We start from the raw sequence: 27,135 nt of genomic DNA, 5'->3' as shown, positions 1-27,135 counted from the left end.
AACAAATAAAGTGATATAATTAATTTATAAAGTGCAATCCATATTCATAATCACAATTGCTACTTCTTATTCTAAATTTCATCAAATAGCAAATCATGAATCCACCCAAATGAATATATTCAGTGATAGCAACAAACAAATAGTTAATTTATAATGGTGTAGTCCATATAAGTAATTCATAATACAATTTTCGTTGTGTGTGTGTATAACCACAAACCTCTGATGAAGCCACGTGGGGTGTGGCGTAACGCGTAAGGAAGGAGTAGGCGGGTGACGTTGACTGATGCCGGAGGCCGGTGTAGGGATTCTTAACTGGCTATATTAAATGTATTTGCCTTATCACCACTGGGGAAATGTGAGTGCTCGAGTACAATTTTTTAATAAAGGTTCACTTTTGATTTTACTACACTATGGTGGGAATTTTATGATTTTAAGTATCTAGATCATTTCCTGGTGAGCAGTTTGATGGTTGTAGAGCTGAGTAGGTGTATCTGAAACATTGATCTTGCGAATTAAAGTGCTATTGGACCCCTGTGGTCTAACCTGAAGGTGAGAGTCCACTTTGAGCACAGCTGGTGTTTGCAAGTTTACAGCATTGGGGCTTTGTGGTTATACACCTAACATTGAAACTTGTATTATGTATTACTGATATGAACTTCACAGTTCTAAATTAACTATTTTATTGTTGCTATCACTGAATATATTCATCTGGGTGCATTTTATGATTTGCTATTTGATGAAATTTAGAACAATAAGTGGGATATTGATTATGAATACGGACTTCACTTTATACATTGATTATTATATCACTTTATTTATTATTGCATTTTGGTGGAAGAATGATTTGTTATGCGATGAACTAATTTTTACTATATATATCACTTATTTATATATAATTTTGGAGGATATTTGCTGTTTTGATTTAGAAAGTAAAATTATTATAGTGAGCACTCTAAAAATAGCAGCTGTAACACACAAGGTAACCACAGTAAACCTCCGAATAACAATAAGTAAAATAAAGTGCAGAGCTAATAATTAGTCATAAGGATAAATATATAAATAAATCATGAGCATAAGTGGTGAGTAAGTAATAGTTCATCCAATGAAGGAATAAAGTTCAAATAGCACTGGTGGGTGATCTCTTCAACAGCAGATTTCTAAATATACTTGTGACTGGAACCAATAGAAAAAATGTGCACTCACCGAAAGCGCATAAGTTATGCGCATATAAATAAATACCCACCAAGGATCTCTAAGATGGGCGGATGGTGAGCTTCCTTCTTCATGTTATGGTCATCCAAGCCTGGGGCAGTATGGAAATCTGCTGGGTCTAGAGGTCCCCTTAAGGATAGATAGGTGCTTAGCCTGGGTACAGGGCTCCCTACTCTGGATGCTCATTCCCGCCTACTGTGCCCACTCCTAGGAGCTTACATCTTTTCTACGGGACTATATATAACTGGAAACTAGTGTGCCTTTTATTGTTCTGGGCATGATGGTGCTTGTCTCTTTTCTAGCCCCTGCAGCTCTTCCTTCATCTTCTTGCAGGTTGTCTTCCCTACTCTCTGCAATGAGTTGATTTCTTAAAACTGGAGAGTGCAAAAGCTGGTGCAGCTCTGCATGGAAACCAGTTTCTGGGGGGTGGGGTCAAAGCTTCATTGGAAAAGCTGAAATTAGAAGCTGATTGGCTACCATGCACAGCTGCACAATATTGTGCACACTCCAGTTTTAGTAAATCAACCCCTATGTGTTTTTACACTAAGTCTAAGGGTGAATTTGGGGTGTGGGCTGTGAGGTACAGTATATGTTCTGTTTTTAGTAAGTGTGTATGTAGTGCACATTCTTACTTTATTGCAGTTTTTAATAAAAAAAACAATAGCTTTATAAAAGAAAGATCTTTCTTTGTATGCAGATATATCTATATAGTCCTCCCGCGCTCAGACTGTCACTCTATATACAGCCGACCAACACAAAGCTTCCAGCACAAAGACAGAGACGCAAATATGCGGCCTCACGGAACTGGGCTTTTTTCCGTGGGGCCGCATATTTGCATGTCTGTCTTTGTGCTGGGAGCACGCCACTTGGCGCGCTCCCAGCACAGACCGCAGTGTCACTGAGAGCCCCGGGTCCCGTTCTAACGATCGGGACCCAGGAATCCTGATTCCGGGTCACATGATTGCTGTGATAGCCTCTGATTGGCTATCACAGTGATCAGTTACTGTATAGCTCGGCCCCCTTGTTTTTTTTTTTTTCTCTTTCTATGAATGGAGAAGAGAGATACATTGCATCTCTCTAACTCCTGGCATAGAGAGAAAAAAAAAACAAGATAAATATTAAAAAAATGAAAAAAGAAAAAAAAATACCTAGATCAAGGTTTGATCTAGGTTAGTGTTTGGGTCAAGGTCAGGGTCAAAGGTCAGGATTTAAAAAAAAAAAAATCCGTGTCAGTTAGTGTTAATGTCAGTGTCGACAAAAGCAAAATGTGCACTATTGTTTCTGGGCTGTATTACAGGTACAAACAACAAATAACATACACATATATGGTATCGCTGCGATCGGCAAGAGCTGGAGAATTTACTTTGGGTTGTTCTTTGGTGGTAGGTTATGGTCATAACAAGAAACGCACAGCTAAATAGAAAAATATTATTTTTTTTTACTATTTTGGGCCAGTTTTCCTTTTGATAATAAAAAAAAAAATCGGGAGCTATCCATTACCATTTACCAACAAATGAAAGCCCAATTTGTCCTGAAAAAATTAAGGTATAATCCACCTGGATGTACAAAGTAGTTGTGACGATATGTACGGTTTTACTATCACATGTCAACGTTGCAGAATTGTGCTTCGGCATTTAGATTTGTTTTACCCTTAGGCGTGAAGGGGTTAAGAGATATATTATTATTAGCGCGGCACCAAAGTATTCTATTTCTTTGTATGGGTATATACTGTAATTGACATGTATAGTACCATGAAAGTCTCATTGTCTTTCCCTTTTGTGGTTGTGGGTACAACGCTTGAGTTCTGTAATCTACTCACCCTATGATATGTTAAAATGTTTATAGAGGCATTTGAAGCTTCTCCTTTACATACCATAGCGTCCTCATTGGATGTAGTAGATACAAAAGTAGTGACCCAGCCACACATCTCGAGAATTTACATACCAAATCTGCAATGGCAGTCTCCATATTGCTCCATTTGAATGCATTTTTATTGTCCATGCAGGGTAAATCAACAGGTTCAATTTAATAGCAGTCCCAGCAGCAGCACCTAATCCCTTTCCTCCCACTCACCCACTCCTATGGGTATGGTAGATTATATGACTCACTCCCCTTCCTTCCATATATTAGAGCGGGTGCTGAGCAATTGGCTACTCAGGCACCTGGCACTGTCACATGGGGGCCAAGAGGTAGTCCCCAGGTTAATTTTCTTTGCTCTCACCAGCCGAACAGAGCAGCAAAGAAGGTAAATCTGTGCAGTTGGTGGTGCTGACATTAATGTGAACCTGTTGCTCTGCTTTGCAGAGAACCCCAGGTTCACATTAAGGTGATAGACCACAGTTTTTATTATATGTTACATTAAAGAGTATTTTGTGATAGTGCAAGGCCTACGGCCATCCCTTAACCAGACTTAGTTGGGGGCCACCAGTGCACAATTATTACATGGTATGTATTGGATTGCTAACAGACCAGAAAGAACACATCCGTGTTTAGATTACTGAAAACACATTATTTTAACATTTACATTTTAAATTTTATTTACAATAAATATAATTTACAGTAAATATATATTTTAATAAAAACTGACCCGAAACCATTAGTGTTCCTTGTAAAGCCAATGGGATGTGTATAAGGAGTAAATCAAATTATCTTACAAAAGGCTCAAATCACAAAGCCAACACCCGAATGAGGATTCTTCTTTTCCATTAATGACAGTTATTTTTAGGTGAGTCCAATTAAATTTGCAAATCAGGTGGATGAATAAAAGATCCTTATCTTTGTGCGAAAGCTCTATGAATGGAACCTAAGGCATTGAAAAGCACTATACCATAGACGCCCATTCCTCTGCATTTCATGCATGTCATAAAAGTTTCCCTTTTGTGCTATAAAAAATATTTTTCTTAGCACGGTATTTGTTGTTGAGGATGATTTTTTTTTACTGCATAAAGTGGTAAAGCATTTTTGGCAGTGACTATATTGCTCTTTCCTTTGTTTATATCCTGGCATGGTATGTGGCAGGCCGTCCCTTGTGCCACCATTTGTTGACACTGAACTGTAGCCAAGAACATTTTCATGTTGAGAATTCACTAACAAAATATCCATACATAGTTCATCTTCCTGTGTCACGAACCTTGTGAACATTCAGAAGCTTGGGATCAATAAAGCAAAATGAAACAATTGCCAGTTAATATAGCTAACATTTAGTAAATGGAGATTGATATTTTTTTCTCCTTTGTACATGTTTAGAGCTTTAAATGAGTGGTGTTCCTGTTGAATTGCTGTACCTTTTCTCTGATACTTTCAAACCTGATAGTGGGGCAGTTTATATTCCTTCAGACTTTAGGGGGGTGGCCAATGGGAGTAGAACATATCCTGTTGTCGGTGGGAATAAACAATGCCCCATCTTTGGTGTAAGTGGGAGGAATAGTGGCAAATAATTGGAGTCAGTGGGAAGAATTGTGTCCCATTGTTGGCGTCAGTGGGAGGAATTGTGTCTCATTATTGGTATTAATGGAAGAAATTGTGTTCCATCACAGGTGTCATTGGGAGGAATAGTGTCCCATTATTGGTATTAATGAAAGAAATTGTGTTCCATCACAGGTGTCATTGGGAGGAATAGTGTCCCATTGTTAGTATCAGTGGAAGGAATAGTGACTTATCACTGGTGTCATTGGAAGAAATTGTGCCCCATTGTTGGAGTAACCAGCAGGAATTACCGGTATACCCCATTGTTGGTGTCAATGGTTGACTAGTGCCCCAAGGGTTGGATAAAGGCAAGCAAAGTGCCGGATAAAGGGAAGCAAAGGGCCAACCTTTGGAGACCACTGGTGTAGAGTAAAGCAAAGCTTCTCTGAGTTTAATAAGTAAAACTTCAATCATCTAATCATTATCTTACTTGTACAGTACAGGACACAAGATCTGTAGTCATAGACCTTGGGTTATATGCTGCTACCTTCAGGTGATTGGACACCCCCCTAGTGCCCCCTCATATTACCCTATCCACTTCTCGGGACTCCATTTTTTGTATTTGTTTGTATCTCAAGGCAAATCTAAATACTTTAAGAAATTAGTTTTTGTAATTTCTTTAAATACATGCACATTTTCCCATGTACTATCTCTTTTAAAGGTTACAAGTACAGAAAAATACCTGTTGATCTGCTAGAATTCCACTATATTCCTGAATTTTAACTAAGTGTTATCACCCATTCCCAGATCTCTTTTTCTGAACTACAGAGCACGTTGTCCTTATGTTTGTGAGATGAGTAGAGGGGAGTTATTTATAGTCCAAAATGGGAAAGCTCAAGCAGGGCTAACACTGTATTTGAGATTTTAATGCAGCAGAGGCAGTGTTATCAGCGTAAATAGGTAGTTAGACGTTTACTGGATTTTTGGCAAACCAATAGGTATTTTTCTGTACTTACAGCCTTTTAAAGGGATAAGGCATACATTGCAAAAATTTAGTGCATGTGTTTATTTTGGGGGGGGGGGGGTTGTTTGTTCTTTGTTTTTTTTGCAGAGACATACCTCTTAACCTCCCTGGCGGTATTTCCGAGTGTATCTCGGGGTAAAGTTTCAGTACCACAAGCGGTAACCCCGAGCTACACTCGGGCTTACCATGCGGCGCTTCTCCGGGATCTGTTCTTCTCTTACCCTGCGCTCCTGTGATGTCCCTCCTGCAGTGTCCCCGGCAATGTCCTCTGGCAGATGCCAGCATCTGTCTTCTGGGTTCCGTTCCCTGCGACGTCAGGATGTACAGGGACGGAAAGGCGGGAAATTTGAAAATGACAAAAAGTGCCATTCACTAAAATCACATAGTAAAGCATTACTGTATCAAAGCATTTCACATACATTTTGTCCCTAGTGCTTTGTCCTGTGCCCTGCCTGCATTTTTACTGTTCTGCCTGGAAACTGAGAAACGTCCATGGCGTCCAAAAAGCATCCCTTTAGGTAAAAATCGGTTTTAGACCAGCTAGAGAACAGCGATAGTAAATTAGAACTACTTGCAGAATTGAGTGATAAGGATTCGTGGGGAAATTCATCATCAGACACTGAAAACAATTTTGCGACTTTGCTCAGTGATGTGCGAACTTGGCGCTATACTTCAAATTTCAGTGTTTTTGGTTTGATTATATTATTGAATTAAATTTATTATTATTATATTATTTTTTATGATTATTTATTAAATTATAATTTATGATTTCGTGTTTCAAGTTTTATCCTACCGCTTTGAGCACAGAAATTGGGACATAATCAGACCGCTAGGGAGGTTAATTTACCTTGCACATGACTTGGACCTAAAGTGACATTAAATGCTGGTTTCATATTTCCCAAAAGGGTTTTTGTAATTTTCCCGTTTTCAAGATAGTATAAAGTGAACGTTTTTATTAGACATAATTGTACAATGTCACCAAATAAGGAAGTTGCTCTAAAAAGTACAAATATTGCAAGCAAAATGTAGTTAAACTCAGTTTTGTTTTTTGTTTTTTAAGAATTCTATTCAAGTATGTACTCTTAACTTAAAGTGGTTCTAAAGGCTCAAGGTTTTTTACTGCCATTGTTGACCTCCTTCCAGGAATACTTGTTGTCTGATTGTTTCTGGCTTCAGTAGTTTCTAAACATTTTGCCTTGAACAAGCATGACTGTAAGAAAGTCAGCATGAAGTCCTAACACCTGATTTTCATATAGTACTTGTTTAAGGCCAATGCCTCAGAAAGTATTGAAGCCATTGGATCAATATGACAACCAGATGACTAACATTCCCAAAACAAGAGATTAGCAACTTCAGCCTCCATATTCTCTTAGTACAGGCTTTCTACAAAATAAGTAAATCCCTGGGCTCATATCTTCAATCCCAATAACTTAAAGCACTTTTGGGCTGGTGTCAGGCCTTAAAGTGGTTGTAAAGGCTAAAGAATAGAATGCATGAAGGTAAAAAAACCTGTGTGCAGCAGCCCACCCATCCCTTACCTGACCTCCATCCAATGCAGAGATGTTCACGATAGCCTTGACTGTATGGGGACTCTCCCTCCACATTGGCTCCTGCTGCTGTCAATCACAAACAGTGAACCAATAAGGAGAGAGTAGGGAGGAGCAGAGCCTTAGTGTCTTATGGATGCATGGAGTGTGTTATGGATGCATAGAGCAGCGGCTTTCTCTGGGAGCACTGCTTGAGGGGGAGGAGCCAGGAGCGCCGCAGGAGACCCAAAAAAGTAGAGAATCGGGGCAGCCGCGTGCAAAACTACTGCACAGAGCAGGTAAGTATAACACGTTTGTTATTTTATTTAAAAAAAGAAAAATTAACTTTTAGTATCACTTTAAGGGCTCATGTAGACGGGGTGTTTGAAAAACTCTTCTGAACGATGGAAACTGACTGCTGGAAAACGTAGGTCAAAAATTTTCAGTTTAGCTGCGCTTGCATACCACGGTTATGTGCGTATATGTGCGTTTGCGTTTAGAAGCGTTTTTAAAAGATAACCTCAGGAGGCCTTCCCAAATGCCCAGAATGCACTGAAAAATAGTAAAAAAATTAACTATTTCAGACATTTTGGGAGGAATAAAGAGAACAGAAGCAGAGAGAGCAGTATGTGTTGAGATTACCTGTCTTTTGTATTCACTATGGATCCCATCATGAGCATAATGCAGCACGTTCTACCATTTTTTTCCTTCACGATAATCCTGGAACTGACTCGCTGGTATACTGGGTCCATTTGAACACATGGAAAACGCTTTGCATGCATTTCTGAAGATGAAAAAAGGCTCTGGACAGCATCTGGTCATGGAAAAGTTAAAAAACGCTTCTAAATGCAAACTCTTATAAATGCATTTAACCGCGTTTACATGCGTTTGGCGTTTGAAATGCCTGTAAAATCTTCTCCTAAACGCAAGTTTTGTGTATTAAAAAAAAAAGACTGTAAACTCAACTGCCTGTAAACTACTGTAAACAACATAGTGTACATGGACACATAGGAAAATATTAGGGAGAGTTCAGGGGCTGCTGAAAAAACGCTGAACAGCTCCTGAACGTCAGTTTAGCAGCTGCAGTGTACATGAGCCCTAAAAAGTGCCTTCTCTCAGCCGCCTCCAAATCTCCAATTTTTATTTATTTATTTTTTTTTTTGCTGCTGTGATCCAACTTTCTGGGTGGCTATGTTCATTCTCCATGGCCTGAGCTTAGTGTATATAGGAACATAGCACCCTCACTTGCTTGCTGCCCGATGGACTATGGAATATTGGATGTGTAGTGTGCATAAAGCAGTGTACATGGACTGCGCCTTGCTCATTCTAAACAAATGGAGATGAGGGGAAAAGGGAGAGGTTCAGGAGCTCACAGAGGGTGTTAAAAGAAGGCAGAAAAACACATGAAAGCACATTTCCTGAAAAATAGATTTTAATGCCATTTAGTAGTGGATATGCATGGAATGTTTTTGGAAAATATTTGCATTTGCAAAAGGGGAATATTCAACAATCAAACAAATTGTTTTTAGTGAATGAAAATTGAGAAGTGGAAACCAGTTGGGGAAAGTGGCAGTCTAACCATATAGGGCCTTAATAAATAGCCCACAGTGTTTTCAAGACCTAACCACACACCATAATAGCAGCACGCCATCAGGCTGCAGATCCCGGGCTGACCACATATAACAAGTTATTCTAACAATGTCATTGCTTTTTTAATGGCATGTAAACCCTAACAACAATGAAAGTCTCTTATTTGCTCCCTTTTGGTCTGTTAAATATGCCTTACCCTAGGTTCACACCTATACAGGTTGCATTTGAGCTCTTTCTGCATTGCATTTTGCATTTTTGTACTTGCGTTTTTGCCACGTTTTTGCTTTTTTCTTTTTTTTTCTCAATTTTTTTTTTTCTTGTTGCTAGGCAGATTTAAAATGCAGATGCAGCTACATTGTAATACATGCTTTTCTGCAGCCTTTCCATTGAAGTCTTTAGAAACAAAAACACAACTTTTTGCATTTAAAATAGTCTCTGACCCTTTCCAAAAACTGCACCTGGTGAAATCGCACAGGTGTGAACATGTCCCGTAGGAAATCATGTTAAATGGACTATACTGTGTTTCTGCAAAATCCTTCCAGAAATTGTCAGCTAATACTTCTTGTATTCTCTGGCACTGCTACACTTTTATTATTCCTAGCTACCTCTGAGGACTACAGAACCCCTCCCCTTTATGTTATAAAGAAGAGCTGGGAGGGGAGTTATTGTAGTCATGTCCTAGCGTGACAATACCACTCCTCCATAAATATGGCTCACTGCAAATCAGGGGCGGACTGACCATTCGAGCACTCAGGCACTGCCCGAGGGCCCGGGGTCAGTAGGGGGCCCCATGAGATGCCCCTGGTACCTTTCATTGCTTTTTTCATAGGCTTTTTTGGGTGTGGGAGAGGACATGGGGGCCCCATGATCCCCTATTGCCCGGGGGCCCCATGAGTTGTCAGCCCATCCCTGCTGCAAATGCAGCCATCACATCTAAGGACTGGCAGGCTGCAATATAAACAATCTGTTTGTCAAATGAGATGTACACATAGAAAACAAATTCGAGTTTATAGACTTCATAGACATGTTGAAATGAGAGCAAATAATTCTGATGTTTTGTATGCCCCAAATATCCAGCTTAGTGGGTTGGAGTAAAGACTGTCATTGCCCATCAGTTCTTGTCTGAGTGTTGTCCATATGCTTTCAACCTGCTTCCTAGCAATGTGTAATTTTATAACATTTATACATGCAACGGGATTGATTTACTAAAGGAGTAGTGAAGAAATGTTCAATTAGTTTAGTAAATAAAGTATAGCTGTTTTCACTTAAATTAATCCAATTATGTAGGGCGGTTTTAAAAATTGACCAAATTTTGTAAGTTATGCAGACATAACTTCATTGTATTCTTTGTATTTTCTTTATGTGAACGTTCTCTGGTGTTTTAGTAGAGTAGTAGGGCTTGTGTAGACAGGCTTTGTTTATAAATGCTGTATTTTGTGTGTTTGGTGCACAGGCTGTGTTTAACCTGTTTTTGCCTGCAACATGACTATATCTCAAAAAGGACTGTCTGGGTCAAGAGAAATGCAAAGCATATTGAATGCAGCCTCAGAATGGTCATCTAAATCATATAGTTAGGCCTCTTGCACACAGTGGTACTTAACCGTACACACATGCAAAGGCCATGTTTGCCCACACAGGGATGCACAGGTGTCTGCGTAGTCTCTGCATCCCTATAAGCATTAGCACAGGGATGCATGGAATTTCTGTGTATCCCCATGCAGGCAAACTGAACCCTCGTACAGGCCTACACTTAAGTAGGCTTGTGTGAACAAGGCTTTACAGTAAAAAGAAATTGATAGATGTGCAGTAAAGCATGCTTCAAATGCAAGTCAGATGCAAAAAAAACATAGCTCTTACAGCCCAACTCCAGGCACAAAAAATACCCTTGCAGTGCAGCTTCTTCATACTACAAGGGTTAAATGCTTGTTACGTCTAGGGGTAGAGGAATAAGGTGTAATACGTACCTTTTATACTACCTCACTCTGGCTGGCTCTCTCCATCATCTTTCTAAGCTCTGTGGCCTGTGGCCCCATTAAGTAAAATGCAGGACTAATGGCCATGCATTGAATGTGATAATGCCAAGGGCCAGCTCACAGCCCAGAGCTTCAGAATGATGTGGAAAGTGCTGGTGGATAGGAAAGTGAAGAACACAGTAAGTAGTACAGCCTCTTACTAGTCTTCCCTAGACCTAATGAGCATTTAGCCCTTGCACTGTGGGTGGCAGAAACTGCTGTTGCAATTCCTAAGTCTTGCAGCAGCCTCCCAAACTTTCATGTAATGGCCATACGCTTGGTTCTTTTGACAGGCAAAGCTTCGAACCCACACATTTATATTGCTTCATTACTATAATGGGATGTCTCACTAGCCAGAAGGAAAGCTTAGGATGCAGGTAAGGCAGGCAAGCTTCGGCAGTATTTCATGTCAAAATATCGAGAGATTTGGCCATGGTTTCTGGACCCCCCTAGTAATATGTAAAAATATTGTAATACTAAATATGCATGATGCCCTGAAAAAGTATTCATACTCCTTGAAATTTTCCACATTTTGTCATGTTACAACTAAAAACGTAAATGTATTGTATTGGGATTTTATGTGATAGACCAACACAAAATGGCACATAATTGTGAAATGGATGGAAAACGATAAATGCTTTAAAATTTTTTTAGAAATATCTGAAAAGTGTGGTGTGCATTTGTATTGAGCCCCCCTTTACTCTGATACCCATAACTAAAATCTGGTGAAACCAATTAACTTCAGCAGTCACCTAATTAGTAAACAGAGTTCACCTGTTTGTATTTTATCTCAGTATAAATACAGCTGTTCCATGAAACCCTCAGAGGTTTGTTAGAGAACATTACTGAACAAACAGCGTCATGAAGGCCAAGGAACACATCAGACAGGTCAGGGACAAAATTGTGGAAAAGTTTAAAGCAGGGTTAAGTTATAAAAAAAATATCCCAAGCTTTGAACATCTCACAGAGCACTGTTCAGTCCATCATCCAAAAATGGAAAAAGCATGGCACAACTGCAAACCTACCAAGACATGGCCATACACCTAAACTGACAGGCAGGGCAAGGAGGGAATTAATCAGAAAAGCAGCCCAGAGGCCCATGGTAATTCAGAGATCCACAGCTCAGGTGGGAGAATCTGTCCTAAGGAAAACTATTAGTCATGCACACCTCACATCTGGCCTTTATGGAAGAGTGGCAAGAAGAAAGCCATTGTTGAAAGAAAGCCATTAGAACTCCAGTTTGTGAGAAGCCATGTGGGGGACACAGCAAACATGTGGAAGAAGGTCCTCTGGTCAGATGAGGCAAAAATTGAACTTTTTGGCCTAAAAGCATAATGCTATGTGTGGCAGAAAACTGCACATCACCCTGAACACACCATCCCCATCATGAAACATGGTGATGGCAGCACAATGTTGTGGGGATGCTTTTCTTTAGCAGGGACAGGGAAGCTGGTCAGCGTTGATGGGAAGATGGATGGAGCCAAATACAGGTCAATCTTAGAAGAAAGCCTGTTAGTCTGCAAAAGACTTGAGACTGGGATGGAGGTTCACCTTCCAGCAGGACAACAACCCTAAACACAGCCAGAGCTACAATGGAATGGTATAGATCAAAGCATATTCATCTATTAGAATGGCCCAGTCAAAGTTCAGACCTAAATCCAATTGAGAATCTGTGGCAAGACTTGAAAATTGCTGTTTACAGACGCTGTCCATCCAATCTGATGGAGCTTGAGCTATTTTGCCAAGAATGGGCAACAATTTTACTCTCTAGATGTGCAAAGCTGGTAGAGACATACCCAAAAAGACTTGCAGCTGTAATTGCAGTGAAAGGTGGTTCTACAAAGTATTGACTCAGGGGGGCTGAATACAAATGCATTCCACACTTTTATTTGTAAAAAATTTTGAAAACCATTTACCATTTTCCTTCCACTTCACAATTATGTGCCACTTTGTGTTGGTCTATCACATAAAATCCCATTAAAATATATTTACGTTTTTAGTTGTAACATGACAAAATATGGAAAATTTCAATGGGGTTCGATGCTAAGTCCAAATTTCACAGGCTCTAAGTAGAATTCGATGAACCATCCTCTAGCCAAACCCAGGCAGATTCACTTTGTGCTTACAGACTAAGTGCACAATAACTATTCTCACAACTTAGAATCCACAGAAGTCTTCCAAATATTTTCTACCTGGGTGAAATGTTTTACTTTCATTCATTCAGCTGTCTTCTGTAAGCATAGTTCTCTATGCAAATTGAAAGCAGTTATTTCATTTTACATGAGTTTGCCATTAAATAAGGAGTAAAATATGGATAAGATCTAAAATCTGTGAGGCCTCTCAAGTCAAAATATTGTTTTAAACGGAACAGCCTCACCAAAAAAGACAAGTCAGCGGAAAAAAGGCGCACTTTCTATATTAGGATCTAATGCTAAAGAGAACATTCTGAGTATGGGCAAAGGTCTAATTATTAATGGGCACTTATTATTAAAACAATCAACCATCAACATGATAGCACAAAATAGAATTTAGGTAGAACCCCAACCAAAATGTGTTTTTTCTTTTTGTTTGTTTTTTAGGCTACAGTGAGGATGTGTGTAGGATCTCTTATAACTTTTAGTTGCTATTATTATAATTATTATTATTATTATTATACAGGATTTATATAGTGCCAACAGTTTGCTCAGCGCTTTACAAAATAAAGGGAGACGATACAGCAACAGTACAGTTCAATACAAGAGGGTTAGGAGATCCCTGCTCCTTGGAGCTTATACTCTAAGACTTTTATATTTGCTATCAGAAGTTCCAACTCTTACTTATTCTAATTAGTGTTTTTTTATGTGTCTTTGTTAGGGAGATTTCTCCTCAGTTGCTGCCTTAATGGCATTTGTCACCAAGTAAGGAGAGGTCAACACAGACATAGACAGCAAAAAAAAAAGTGTTGGAAATTTATTTATTTTTTTATTTATTTTTTATTTATTTATAGATTGACCACAGTAACATATTTTCTCAACTACCTTGAGGTCTGCTAACTGCAGAAAGTTTAAACCAACATGAACTTTTGGACTCATTTATACTTGTGTATGGGGGAACAGTAAGAAAGCTGAGTTGCATTGCTTCCCCATGACATATTTCCTACCACTGATGCCAATGGTCAGGGCACTGTTCCTCCCACTGATAGTAATGATGGGGCACTGTGACTCCCACTGATACCAATGATGGGGCACTTCTCCCATTGATGCAAATAATGGGGCACTATTCCTCCCATTGATACCAATGAATCATTCCTTACGCGCACTGACATCAGGACATTTCCTCTTCCACTGGCCACAATTCGGCCCATCTAAAGTTTGAAGGACAGTAAACTGGCCCTTTTGTTTAGAAAGTTTGGAGACCTCTGTCTTAAAGGTAAAACATTACTATCTATACTGATCTAATTCCCACATTTTTTTGAGCAACTCTCTTTTTAAAGGTAAGAATAAAATGCTTATTAACAAAAATCTCCACATCCCAAATTTCAGCACGTTAGGGTAGATTTATTAAAAGATTAGTGACTGCTCTCTTAACTAAATGACTTCATGCAACTTGCACCTGAAATTGATGAAAATAGTGCAGAAACTATTTTCAAAATCGGTGTGACTCTTAATGGTTCTATTGCCTACAAGTCGCATTGGTGTGAACTTCAGTTGTTCAATTATGTGCAAGCCTTTTTTTCATTTCCTTTGCGTTTGATTTTGTATTCAAAGTCATCACAGTTTATTAACCTTATTTATTAAATAAATTAAAATGTTCAAGGTGAACATACAGTACACTTTGCTAAGTGAAGAGTCTCGGCTCTTTTAGTAAACAACCCAATGGTCTTCTCCATCAACTGCAACATGCAGTGCTGTGACTGCACACATGGCTAGAGATGAACATATCCTTTAAGCTGCATTGATGGAGGAAGTTCTTTTTAAATAGTTGTGCATGACATTGAAATGAATGAATTCTCCTCAGTAAGGCACCCACCCAACTAGTTGAAGGTCTTAAGTAAAGATCCTTTAGGGGAAACAATTATGGGCTAAATGGTTGTTTTCTGCACCCTCTGTCCTTCACATGTAATGACAGTAATTATGCTAATCACTGCCCTTCCTCATCATTTTCCTGTTAGATGACCATGCTTGGCCAGTTTATTATAGCATAATCCCAGAATGTTACCCAGAGCTAATGGTTAAGTGTCTGCTCTTAGATTAAACTGTTATCACTGATACAAAGGCTTGTAATTCAGTACTGAACATACAGTATATACAAACATATCTTGTGTAGCTAAAGATTTCCTTTCTCTTAGCCTGTTCTTTTATTATCCCAGGGTGATAGCCAAGTATAATCCTGGATTTAAATTCTAAAGTATTAAATACAAAACCGGGAATGTTGTTTTGCTATTTACAAGTCCTCAGAGAGTTCTTTTGATCTGCAAAAGCTTATAGACGTGTCTCCTTTAAGCCTCTTTAATTTCCTATAGTAGTTTAAGGTCTAGAATGTCTAGAGCCATATTTTTGCACTCTTTTATGGGCAGCTAGCTCAGTGGAAATTATATATGTGGTGCTGCCGGAGCCTTTTTTTTTTCAGTAAAAATAGACCTGTAGGGTGAAAGTTTCTCATTCAGCTAAAAAGATCAATTAAAAAATAATTTTAATAGCCAGCAATATTGTATAAACCTCATTACTCTGGGTAATTGCACACACAGTATATGCATTTTATTTGTACAGAATCTGTTTCTTCAAGCAAGACTGCGGCCAATTTTTTTTTTTAATTGCATATGGGTATACGCCCATTGAAGAGGCTTTCCCTCACTTCCTGGTCATCGGGACAGAAAGTGAGAAAAATCTCCCTAAGTGAATTTTAGGAAACCTAGGAATGGTTAGATGTTTGATTTTTCATTGCTGTCTCTTTCTCTTCATTTTTGAGGTGTCGCAAAGACAGAAAGAGGGGGGAAAATCTTCCAACTGCTTTGCTAAAGCTTCAGAGTCCAAAATCTGGTGCAGCTGTGCATGGTAGCCAGTCGGCTTCTAACTTCAGCGTGTTCAGCAAAAAAAAAAAAAAAAAAATGGAAGCTGATTGGTTCTATTCAATGAGTGTATACCCATAATTTGCACTCTCCAGTTTTAATAAATCAATCTCTTTGTATTCTGAAGTCTGTAGATATTATGATGATGATGATTATGATCATTATTATTGTTGTTATTCAGAATTTATATGGCACAACCAGTATTTGGTCATTTCCAAAATTTATCATAGTTTTGTTTGGTTTAATCATGCGTTATATTTTCTAATCCTTTGTCGAGTATCTCAGTCTACAGGAGCTTACACAATAGCTATCAGCACTCCTAGAAATTTCCCAAGTTATTTCCTGTTATTGTAGTTTTAATGCCTTTCAAAATAAAGCATGCTAGCACAAAACCGAGCTTGTAGCCATCCTAACACCTTAATGCTTTGACAGGACAGTAATGTATTTGTCTCTTTTTTTCAATAATTATATTCTTCTGCACAGTTTACATGCTCAAGTTACTGCGTGTAGTGTTAATCCATTAAGCAAACACAAAAAAAAGCTAGCAGATGCATAGGTAAAATATAGGCAATAGGTAGGTACACCATGCTGAATGAGCCAGGTTGTTTATTCTAACCCATACTGAGAAAATACATAAGCCTGCAAAGTTTCACTTTTCAAAGAATACCCAATAATGTTCGTGGGAAACAAAAACAACATTTTTGCTTTTACATGATTGGGTGATGGCAGTCAGCTTAGACTTACCTTGTTCACTAAACTCTGGAGGGTAATTCCCTTGCAAGGTGCAACTTCCTTTGCAGAGTAAACAGTCTATTTTACCTTTAGTAATTCAACCCTGTATCCCTTACATCATATAACTCTTACTACCCTTGGCCAATATATCACCAAAGATGTGTTTGTTATTTCTATAAATCCTAAGTACATTGATAGGTATTGAATGAGTTACACACGCAGACTGATTAGAATTCTGGAAAGTGTTGCACTCAGTACAGTTGCATGTTTTTTTTTTTTGTTTTTTTTGCATGGAAGTGAACGTAGCATTTTCTGCTGGTTTTATAAAGTCATGGGTTCAATTTACAAAGTTAACCAGGGTAAGGAAACTTTTCTTCAAAAAAGTGACAGTTATTTTCTGGTGAGTCCAATAAGATTTATAGTCACATGGCTAAAATAAAGGTTCTTATCCTTGTGCAGAAGCTTTGTGAATTGAGCCTCACAAAGTGCATTTGAATCCCTTTTTATTTTTACAAACGTGGATTTTAATTTAAGGAAATATAGTCACTAAATTGGTCAACAGTCTTCTTGTAGAATATTGTGGGACATTGTTTAAATATGTAAAGGAATCAATGGCTTTTCTTCAGTATCCAGATTTTTTTTTTGTACCAATAAAACATGTACTTTCTTATAATTGCATCTTCATTTATATATGTGCTTTCCTCATGGCTCATTGTATGGTTGCATATTTGGCTTGGCTAAACAAAAGTCATCTATTTTATCTAATTATGTACTGTATGTATATCTGTTGTCCTGACTGAGTACTGAGTAGTGGGCATTTATTCTTGCTCATAATAATAAAAGTTTGAACTTTACTTAGCCTTTGCAGTGCACAGCTGTGCACTGTGGCCGTCAGCTCAAATCTGCATCAGTGACAAATCTAGTCTCAATATGCCACTAACCATATTTTATATCTACGTTTCGCTGCAGGAGCAGTTTTTGACACATGCTGATGTGTTTTTTTGTTTTGTTGCCAAAAGAAATTTACTATCCTATTTTATTTTCTCTCTAGGTCAACCTTTTAAGCTAGACCCCAAATCTGCACACCGGAAGCTAAAAGTTTCACATGACAACCTGACTGTAGAAAGAGACGAAACTTCTTCGAAAAAGAGCCATACACCAGAGCGTTTTACAAGCCAAGGAAGTTATGGCGTAGCTGGCAATGTGTTCCTTGACAGTGGCCGCCATTACTGGGAAGTGATTATAAGTGGAAGCACCTGGTACGTATTAAGTATCGGCCCCTGAGCTTGTATGCTTTGTTTTCTTTGCTTTCTTTTATAAGAAGCCTATACCATAATGAAGAAGAAATAATATTTGAACAGTAACACAAGCAGGGCTGGGTTTTACTGAACTATTTTTACATACCTGCAAATCAATGTTTAGAGGAAATTGAAGATTTTAACCTTCTCTGTAAAAACTTGCTCTCTTGGGTCTTTTTATTGTCAACTGTACCAAGTTTATCCTGTTTAAAATGGCTTAGGGCTGGTGGTAGTGATCTGAATGTGTCCAAGACTGAAACCAGGGATATTTTTAAATTGTATAAACTACCTACACACAAAAAGTGACACCATTCTGTGGTTGAATGCAAGTCCAGCATATCATATTGTGGCAAAATAAAAGGGGGTCAGCCATCTCAGTTGTTCTTGAGATTGGAGTCTTCCAATAGTGTGTAGATGTAGCTTGTAACTTCACCATGACCTTTGGTGGATATGTTTTGTATTACCAGATCTGAGAGATACTATTGTATGAACTTTGCTTTCAAGTCATACAAATGCCAAGGAAGAAGTTGAATGTTTACCACTGAAACCAGAATACCCATCTCATTCTGTATCAGAGCTGGGCTGGTCATAGATAAGTTGATGCTTCATCATTTTTGACAGTAGATTGCCTGGTCTTTGTCAGACATGCATCATCCACGTGCTTTTTGTGACTTTTCCTACCAATTCAAACTATTTTCTTCTGTGACATTCTTCTTATAATGGGAAAAAAGCAAGGTATGTAGGTGGTTCGCATTTGTGGCTTGCAGTTTCAGGTCCTAAGTTCAATACCTATCATGGAAACAATCTATGTACAGTGGATGTTTGTACGTTTTTGTGGATCTCCTCCTGTTCACTCCTAAAACCCAAAAACATAATGTTAAGTAAATGGCAGTCTAAGCTAAGTGGCTCTGATGTATGACTGGAACTTTAAATTGCATGCTCCTCAGGTGCATAAACTGATGTTAATTTTTTTTTTTGTAAAGTGTGAAATTTCAGTGCTGAATAAATGCAGGAAGCCTGACCCTACCAATATTGCCTGCAGAAAAAGAGACTCTAAGTAGAGCAGTTATTGTAACATTATAAAATATCATGCCCAAGCATCATGAAATAGTTAAAATCAAGTACAAAGGTGTCAAATCTAATGATGTTAAGAGCATTGAAGTATATGAAGTATGCAATTCACTAAATATAGGATTTATGGAAAAGTCAAAAATGCAACATATCTATCCAGTAGAGGGCAGAGATATCAATGGGCTATCCCGTTGAAAATTGGTAATGTAGCTTTAAAGAAAGAATGTATGTAAAATTGTAGAGGCCAGTGATCCCTCATTTCAGTAACTGCTGTAGTGTTCCAGTATATATTGAATATGTTTTAAAATATGTTTTATCATTCATTGTTTAGGTACGCTGTTGGCATTGCATACAAGTCGGCACCAAAGCATGAGTGGATAGGAAAAAATTCTGCCTCTTGGGTATTCTGTCGCTGCAACAACAACTGGGCAGTAAGACATAACAATAAAGAGATTATAATTGAGCCCTCACCACACCTCCGCCGCATTGGAATTTTGTTAGACTATGATAATGGCTCTCTGTCATTTTATGATGCATTGAACTCTATTCATCTCTACACTTTTGATATTGCTTTTGCACAGCCTGTGTGTCCAACCCTCACTGTGTGGAACAAGTGTCTGACAATATTAACAGGCCTTCCTATACCAGATCACCTGGACTGCATTGAGCAGCTTCAATGATTCATCCTTGTGCAATCAGAACTTCTATTGAGTGCATTGTTGCTTTGAAGATTTTACTTTCCTTGGTTGAAGTTAAAAACAGGAATGTTTTATTGGTTATTTATGGATTTTTGACTATTAATTAGAATTTTTTTTCTGTTTTGCACATTGCCTTTTTTTTCAATCTGCCCCATCCTGCTTGTGATGCTCACAATAGAATGTGATTGACTAAGTCTGCAGGTCTTGGATTTATTCTCTTTGCTTTTCCGTAAAATGCCACTTCTCCAGGTGCCAATACCACAACGGATATTTCTGGAGATTTGCTGTATTTTTAATTTTATTTACAATACAACCAGAAGCAGAAATCAAGCTAAAAAAAATCATATTATTGAAGCATATAATATACGATCATTATTGGTGCATTAAAAAGTATGACTTATACATACTGTATTTTCATGTGTTATAGGAACCAGCTATGTGGTTTTGACTTGTATAGGAATGTGTTGATTAAATCCGAACTGTTATGGAATAGTTAAGAGAAAATCACTGGTAATGGAGCAGAACAATATTGAAAGACTTAGATTGAATGTATAATGTATGACCTTTCCTTTCTTTCACTAGAGGAAGCATAGAGGTTCCTCACCTACAATGCTAAGTCCCACAAAAGGCATTGACCACAAGCCCCCCCCCCCCCCCCCCCCAATCCCTTTCAGTCCTGGCCAAGTTTATATCTTATCACTTGAAAGGTGGCCACAAACACAAGATGGTAGTCAGAGCATGCATGGTACAGAAACCTTTCGGGAACTCCTCTATCAGAGTGCTGAACAGGCTATTGGCTTGTATGCTTGGTTCTGCCAAGGTGACAAGTAACACATGTAGAGGGGAGCTGGTGACAGCTTATCAGTGGGGGAAAATTGTGATAAGGGTAGGTTTTCTAACCTACCTGCTGTTCCCATGGCAGTGGTCACCAACTGGCTCTTAGGACACTGACAGACAAACAATCCTATCCTGCTCAAGCTTAGAACAGGAGACTGTTGTGTTGGTGATTATCTTCAGAGGGTGGCATCTAAGACTAATTTTACTTTTTCCACAAAAGAGAAGTCTTTCATTATTGGAAAAATAATTGTATTCTCATGCCTTTTGACCACTAATATGCAGTCTTTATATTTTTACTGCATGTCCACCATAGTTGTTTCACCCATTTCATGTTAATGGTAGAAACCGTTTTATGTACACCATACCGCTACGAATCACTGAGATTACGGATATGTGCTGTTGATACAGGTAAAATTTTCAGACACCACCACAAACATAGAAGTGATATTTATAGTAAAGCGGAATTCCAGCTGAAAAAAAAAATAAAAGTCAGCAGCTACAAAAACTGTAGCTTCTAACTTGTAGAATACAGCGACTTACCTGTCCCTCAGTCCAGTGGTGTCCTCACCACTGCTGGTTCACTGGCCGCCTTCTCTCACTGGTGCCGGCATCTTTAGTGTGGGCACCCGGCTGTGACCGATTGCGGCTTCACAGCCAGGTGCCCACTGTGCATGCGCGAGAAGTTCTGTGCTTTGTGAATGGCCCCGTAGTTTTCTGGGACCTGTCACGTGTTCAGAAGACTATGGAAGGAGGGGGAAAACAACTTCCGCTTCCGATCGCCTATTCGATCACAGTGGTAGTGGGAGCTGGTAACTGTCAAATTCAGGTACCCGATTTCCCCCCCCCCCCCACTCCCCAAAGGTGCCAATGGTTGAGAACCACTGGCTTGTGCCCTGCACACATGCATTAAAGTGGAGTAAGTACATGATACCAGTCCCTGACACCTGTGCTATACACAAAATCCCTTAACAAAGTGTTAATCTGCTGAAGTGCACAATAGTTAAAGCTGTCTGTAACTCTGCAGACTTTATTGCCCTTGGTGTCCCACCAACGGATGGGAGTCCTGATGCATTGGTAGGTGATGAAGTGTTCAAAAACTGGAATTATCTTTGCAAGCCCCTTTTTTCAGGGAGCTATGATGATCAGAGGTTAAAAGTGCCTTTTGCAGATCTGTTTTTTGATTTGGCATTGTAAACCGCTGTAAAACTGTAAATTCCGGTTAACTTTGTATAATTATTTATTTTACCATTAGCATACTCCTTGTTTTTTTTTTTTGTTTTTTTTAACTGAAAATTTGCTTGCTGTGGGCAACTGAAAAAACTTTAATACTGGAATTTAATGATGTGTGCACTATCGGTATGTCTCAGTAAAATTTGGCAACATTTTAAAATGGCCTCCTTCAAAGACAGTGAACATTTTTACATTACATTTGCGAAAAGTCTTTTAAAAAGTCTATTTCTGCTCATTACCAAAAATTGCAGGGTGGAAAAGTTTAAAGTACTGCAGATAAAAGGTTTAGGAGATTAACGTGTTCTAAACAATAGAAGTGATACATCATTCCTCAGACAGATATGAAGCTGACATACCACACCTGGCTAGTTAACTAAGATTAGATTGCAAGGATTTATTTCTGCTTAATCAAAAAAATCTAATTATTTTTCCCAATGAAGGTTGTTGTTTTCTACTTTATTATTTTTCAAGAGACCAATATTCTTAATCCAGAAAAATAGAATTTGAACTTTTCTTAGATAATAAATCTCTAAGCAGATTGCACAGAAAATGAGCTCTTGTTCATGAGAGCAATACTCTAGCTGTTACTATTTTTTATAGCATGTAAAAACTCAAAGAGCAAAGTCAGCCAAAAACTAATTTCAGTCACATAATTTTACTTTAGTTAATTAACCACAAAATGTTAAATGTGAAAAAAGCTCACACAAGATTCACTCAACTTTCAGCCAAGATTCGCATGTTTTCTAATTGTATTCAATCCTGGAATAAAGTTGTATAAATGTTACGTGAAAACATTTACAAATAGACCTAGATAGTGAGAGCCCTTTTAATTGGTCGTAGCAGGTAGGCGGAAGTTCAAATTGAGGTGCTGAGATGTGGCAACCAGATTTCCTTATAGATATAAGTAGCTAATGAATGATTCACCCCATCAGCATCTACCTAGAACTGACATGTCAGGTTTGGATCAGTTTGCCCTTTAAGATGTCATGCTAAGCTGAGGGGGAAACTAAAAATGGCATTGGAGAACCAGAAATAAACTGTTGTATCCAACGGTGAAAAGTATATACATTTTTCATCTACAATTGATTGGGAATAATAATACGTTGGCTTTATTACCAATGCATTATAAATCCATGCAAATACTGCTGTACATAACATAATTTACCATATATCAGAGTAAAGTAAGACTTTATTATTATATCTGTTAGTAACATTACCAACTGGTTTCAGTGCTCAGAATTCCACATGAATTTGTCAAGTGTTCACTGTTCTAAATGGACTTCATGTTTAACTTCAGTGCAGATGATAAAGTCAGGAGTTTTCCATGTGGGAAAATTTGTGGAAAAAAACCCTCAAATTTAATTTATATTTTAAAAATACATTTAGGTATTTAACATACTATGATAAACCCTAATTATTGCATGTTCATAGACACACAACATAAAACTCAAGAAAACAACATTTTCGATTTCTATGAAAAAGTACAAATTCAAACCTGATGCTAATAGGCACGTTTCAGTGTAATTCACATATATATGTATACCTGCAGATAAATGTAAATTATTTCGGAATTTTTTTTTTTTCAGAAAAGTTTAAAAGCGATTAAAACTGAATTTTTTTTTCCTTTAGAAGATCTATAAAAAGGGAGTTTACGTTTGATGCTAGACATTTTTATAGCCTTTGTTTTATCATTATTTTAAGTTTGGAATGAATATTGGCTTTCTTAACTTGGAGCCTTGGCTGTAGTAAATCACTTTTGAGTGTCTGTGGAAAGAGCAGTTTAATGCACTTTGTTAACAAATCCGTTTTAGGTTAAAGGGTAACTACTTCAGAATTCTTAGCAGTTGACTATGAAGGCACCAATAAGTACTCGTTTTGCATTATTTATATTGCCGCTATTAAAGAAAGCCCAAGAGCAGGATGTTTCCTATTTTATAGCATACCGTTTAGTCACTGTACTTTTTCCAGTGTTCTCATCTTCAACTGATGTTATCCATTTGGGGGAATGCATCTCTAGTTACATTGTTTTATGTGGGACTTTAATTTCTTGGCAATTCACAGTCAATGCACATTAGTCTATTTTCCAGTCATCAGTCTTGTACCAAATGCATTTCTTTATATCATGCATTATTTCTAATGTATTCCTCAAGTTGTGGAAGAAAATCATGAGAACGTCATGCAGTTCCTTTAGGAATACCGACAATTCTGTACTTGAAACTTGGGAAGACCACAAGATTACAGAAAAGAAGTTGAGTAGTGGTGGCGAAATGTTTTATGTTACCAGTCAACAGCTCAAAAACTCTTTTGTTCTGAAGCAAAGTGGCACCCCAGCCTACTGTTACTAAGGACTTTGAGTACCATAAAAATACTAATCAAATAAACTTTGTTTAAAGGACATTTTTATCTGATGAAGAAAAAGCTCTTCTAAGAAATCTACTCTTTACAGGATTATAAAGCAAAACTAAGACTACGACCTAATTGCAGGCCTGTATACTTTATTCACAACACATTAAGTGATCTGGTATAGAACTCGTATAACCTTGGGCTCAGTGTCAACAACCAGCTTTGGTAGAATGAACTTTGCTTCTCTCCATGTCTCCGTTTTCTTGCTTTTGTGAGAAATTTGGAATAACACGGGTGTTGACTTGTTTTACATAATTCAATGTTGGGTTTATCTGTAAACCGTTTAGTTTTACAACTGTTTCTTTTACTATTTTGTATTTTAAAGAAAACCTGTATAATAAATCAAAGTTTTATTTTAAAGTCATTTTATTTCTTTGTGATGTCTTTCTTATTTAAAGGTAAGGTTTACTGATTGCCAAAAACGACAGACAGCATTGCCTCCCCTTTCCTGTTTTCAAGCTTATTTCCAGGCAGATGTAAAAGACACAAATTAACACAGCACTATATTTATTATTACATCATGAAATTTATTTTTTTTATTGATAGCTGTCTAACTGCCTGTGTTTCACCTGGTATCAGTCTCCTTTAATTCACTTGTACTGTAGTTTTCGTGTTAAAAAGGAGGAGAGAGCAGAAAGCTAAAGCAAAGTTCTGCACCCATTTCCTGACCTGGGAAAATACCACCCACCTTTGGCTGACCCAAATGTTATGGAATGGTTCTATATCTGCCCTTCTGTTTATCAAATCTCAACCCCCTATCTTTGCTGAAGTGGTTGGCATAACAAGTTATTTTGCTAACTCCGTCTCCAAAAACACAACTTGTCCTTTAAACCAACACCCCTTAAATTCTTCCTTCTACAAAATTCCCTTCCAGTGCATGTCATCTGTTTTGTCTGTGCTATCTTACATCCACCCTTCATTACCCAAATACTGTGCACTGAACAGTGGTCAACAGAATTGTGCACCTCTCCTTGGTCAGAAGACTGTGATAAAGCTTTTGTCCTAACCCACTGTTTATCCTTATCTAGAGCAGCCCAGGAAACTAGCTTCAAGATTTTCATTCCCTGGTATAGATGTCCTAGCATTCTCCATGTAATCTGTCCTTCAGTCACTGACCAGTGTTGCAGGTGCCATAATGACTAAGTAACAGTATCCCACATCTAGCAGCCCTGTGCCCCTACACAAAAGTTCTGGGACATGCTCCTCACATATATTCCGGAACCAGTGGCATCATTATCCCCAACATTCCTCATTGTTCTGATATCCAGGACCTAATAAAGCTGCTAAAAAGGGAAATCTTTGACAGTTACTGGTGGAATCTAGAGTGGTGCTTGCAAGACATTGGCACTCCCAACCACTCTAGTGCAATGTGTCGTAGAAATGCAGATGCTCGCCTTATACGAATGGAGCATCCTCTAGCCCAAGAAAATGGCACTCAAGAAACCTTTATTTAAGCTTGGGCCTCATTTGACTGTGTTTCAAGACACTCGATTCAATTCTGCAATTTCTTAATGACCAGGGGAATTTTACCATATCCTACCTCCAGGTAACAGCCAGGAAATCCTTACCCTCCATTCCCTACCACACAACTACTTTACTGAAATACTTACTCCCTCCAGCTCTGCCCCTCCTCCTACCTCACCTTTTTTTTCTTTTCTTTAATTTTTTGCCTCTTTCATTTTCTTTTCACCTCCCTCCACCTCATACCCTATTCACCTATTCCTCATCTAGCCCTCTTCCCCACATTCCTACTGCACTACCCCTCTAATCATACACAGCCAGCTTAAGCTACATCCACCCAAATCCACTTTCGATTTTTTGTCTGCAACTAGACTTATTTTGATCAACATCCTAACCCGGATTAATTTAGGATTCCACCACATGACCGAGCTAATTTGCATTCACATGCCCTCATATTTTTTATTGTATTCCACTTTGATATACACCAGGAAAAAACAATGTCCAGGTTCCCCAATTCATCTGTCCGCATCCACAGGTAACCACTGGATGTGCAGATCTATACGAACTGCCGAGGCTCTTGGCAGCCTGTGCTTACTTTGTACTGGTTTCCCAACCAGGTGTTTGCATACATCTGTGATCCAAGCTGCAAAAAGCTGCTGATTCTTGCCATATGAATCTACTGTATGCCCCTTATTGACCATATGAATACAGCACGATTTTACAGGTGATGAGTCTTCATTTCCAGATGTACATCTGCTCCATCTACTGTACCTGTGCACATTTTCCTTTTTTTCAATTGTGTACAGGAGACGATATATTTGCATTGCTTTAAGCACAGTTGAACCTTAATGTTTGTAAATGCTAACAATACATTTTAACAACAATTTGCTATATTATGATCTATTAAATATGCCATTAAAAGTATTTTGTTATATCTGTTTGACCAGTGCAAAAAAAAAAAATGGCTAATTCAGCCAGAAATGGTGTGAGAAAACGTCCTGTGCTCTCTTCCTTTGTGGACAGTTATCAGTTAGCATTGCTCCCAGATATCCCAGTTGACTACAAAACACTTTCATGTGTCACCCTTCGTTCACACCTATGCATTTTATAATGTGTTTTTCAGAAACACACTACAGTCAATTAACCACTTCATGTCCCGACACTTTTACCCCCTTCCTGTCCAGGCCAATTTTCAGCTTTCAGTGCTGTCGCATTTTGAATGACAATTGTGCGGTCATGCAACACTGTACCCATATGACTTTTTTTTAGCATGTTTTTGAGACCAATAAAACTTTATTTTGGTGGTATTTAATCACCACGGGGATTTTTATTTTTTTTGCTATATAAATGAAAATGTCCAAAAATTTTGAAAAATATTTTTTAGAAATTTTGCAAATAAATAATCTTTCTTCATAAATCTTGGCCAACATTTATTCAGTTATCTTTTTAGTAAAAAAAAAAATAACCCAAATTAGTTTATCACCAAAAATTATAATTTTTCAAAAGATTTTTTTTTACATTTTTATTTTATTTTTTTATATTATTTGTTTTTTTTAACATACTGTCACACTAGCAGTACAGTGTCACCA

At 38.1% G+C, this 27,135-nt stretch overlaps 1 protein-coding gene across 1 annotated transcript in view; it reads left to right on the top strand.

The window, feature by feature from the left end:
- MID1 (midline 1) overlaps positions 1-24,449 on the top strand; it is a 276,740-nt gene extending 252,291 nt beyond the window's left edge. Inside the window, exons 9-10 of the mRNA XM_089673900.1 lie at positions 17,600-17,807; positions 19,249-24,449. Coding sequence (XP_089530026.1) covers positions 17,600-17,807; positions 19,249-19,597 — 557 coding nt within the window. The 3' untranslated portion in view covers positions 19,598-24,449. The remainder of the gene's footprint in view (positions 1-17,599; positions 17,808-19,248) is intronic.
- The last annotated feature ends 2,686 nt before the right edge of the window (positions 24,450-27,135 follow it).

This window comes from Staurois parvus, unplaced genomic scaffold (assembly GCF_062004578.1).
Source record: "Staurois parvus isolate SC_StPar_1 unplaced genomic scaffold, SC_StPar_1.0 ptg000145l, whole genome shotgun sequence".
NCBI classification, from domain to species: Eukaryota; Metazoa; Chordata; class Amphibia; order Anura; family Ranidae; genus Staurois; species Staurois parvus.
This window is presented reverse-complemented; position numbering and strand designations above follow the sequence as displayed.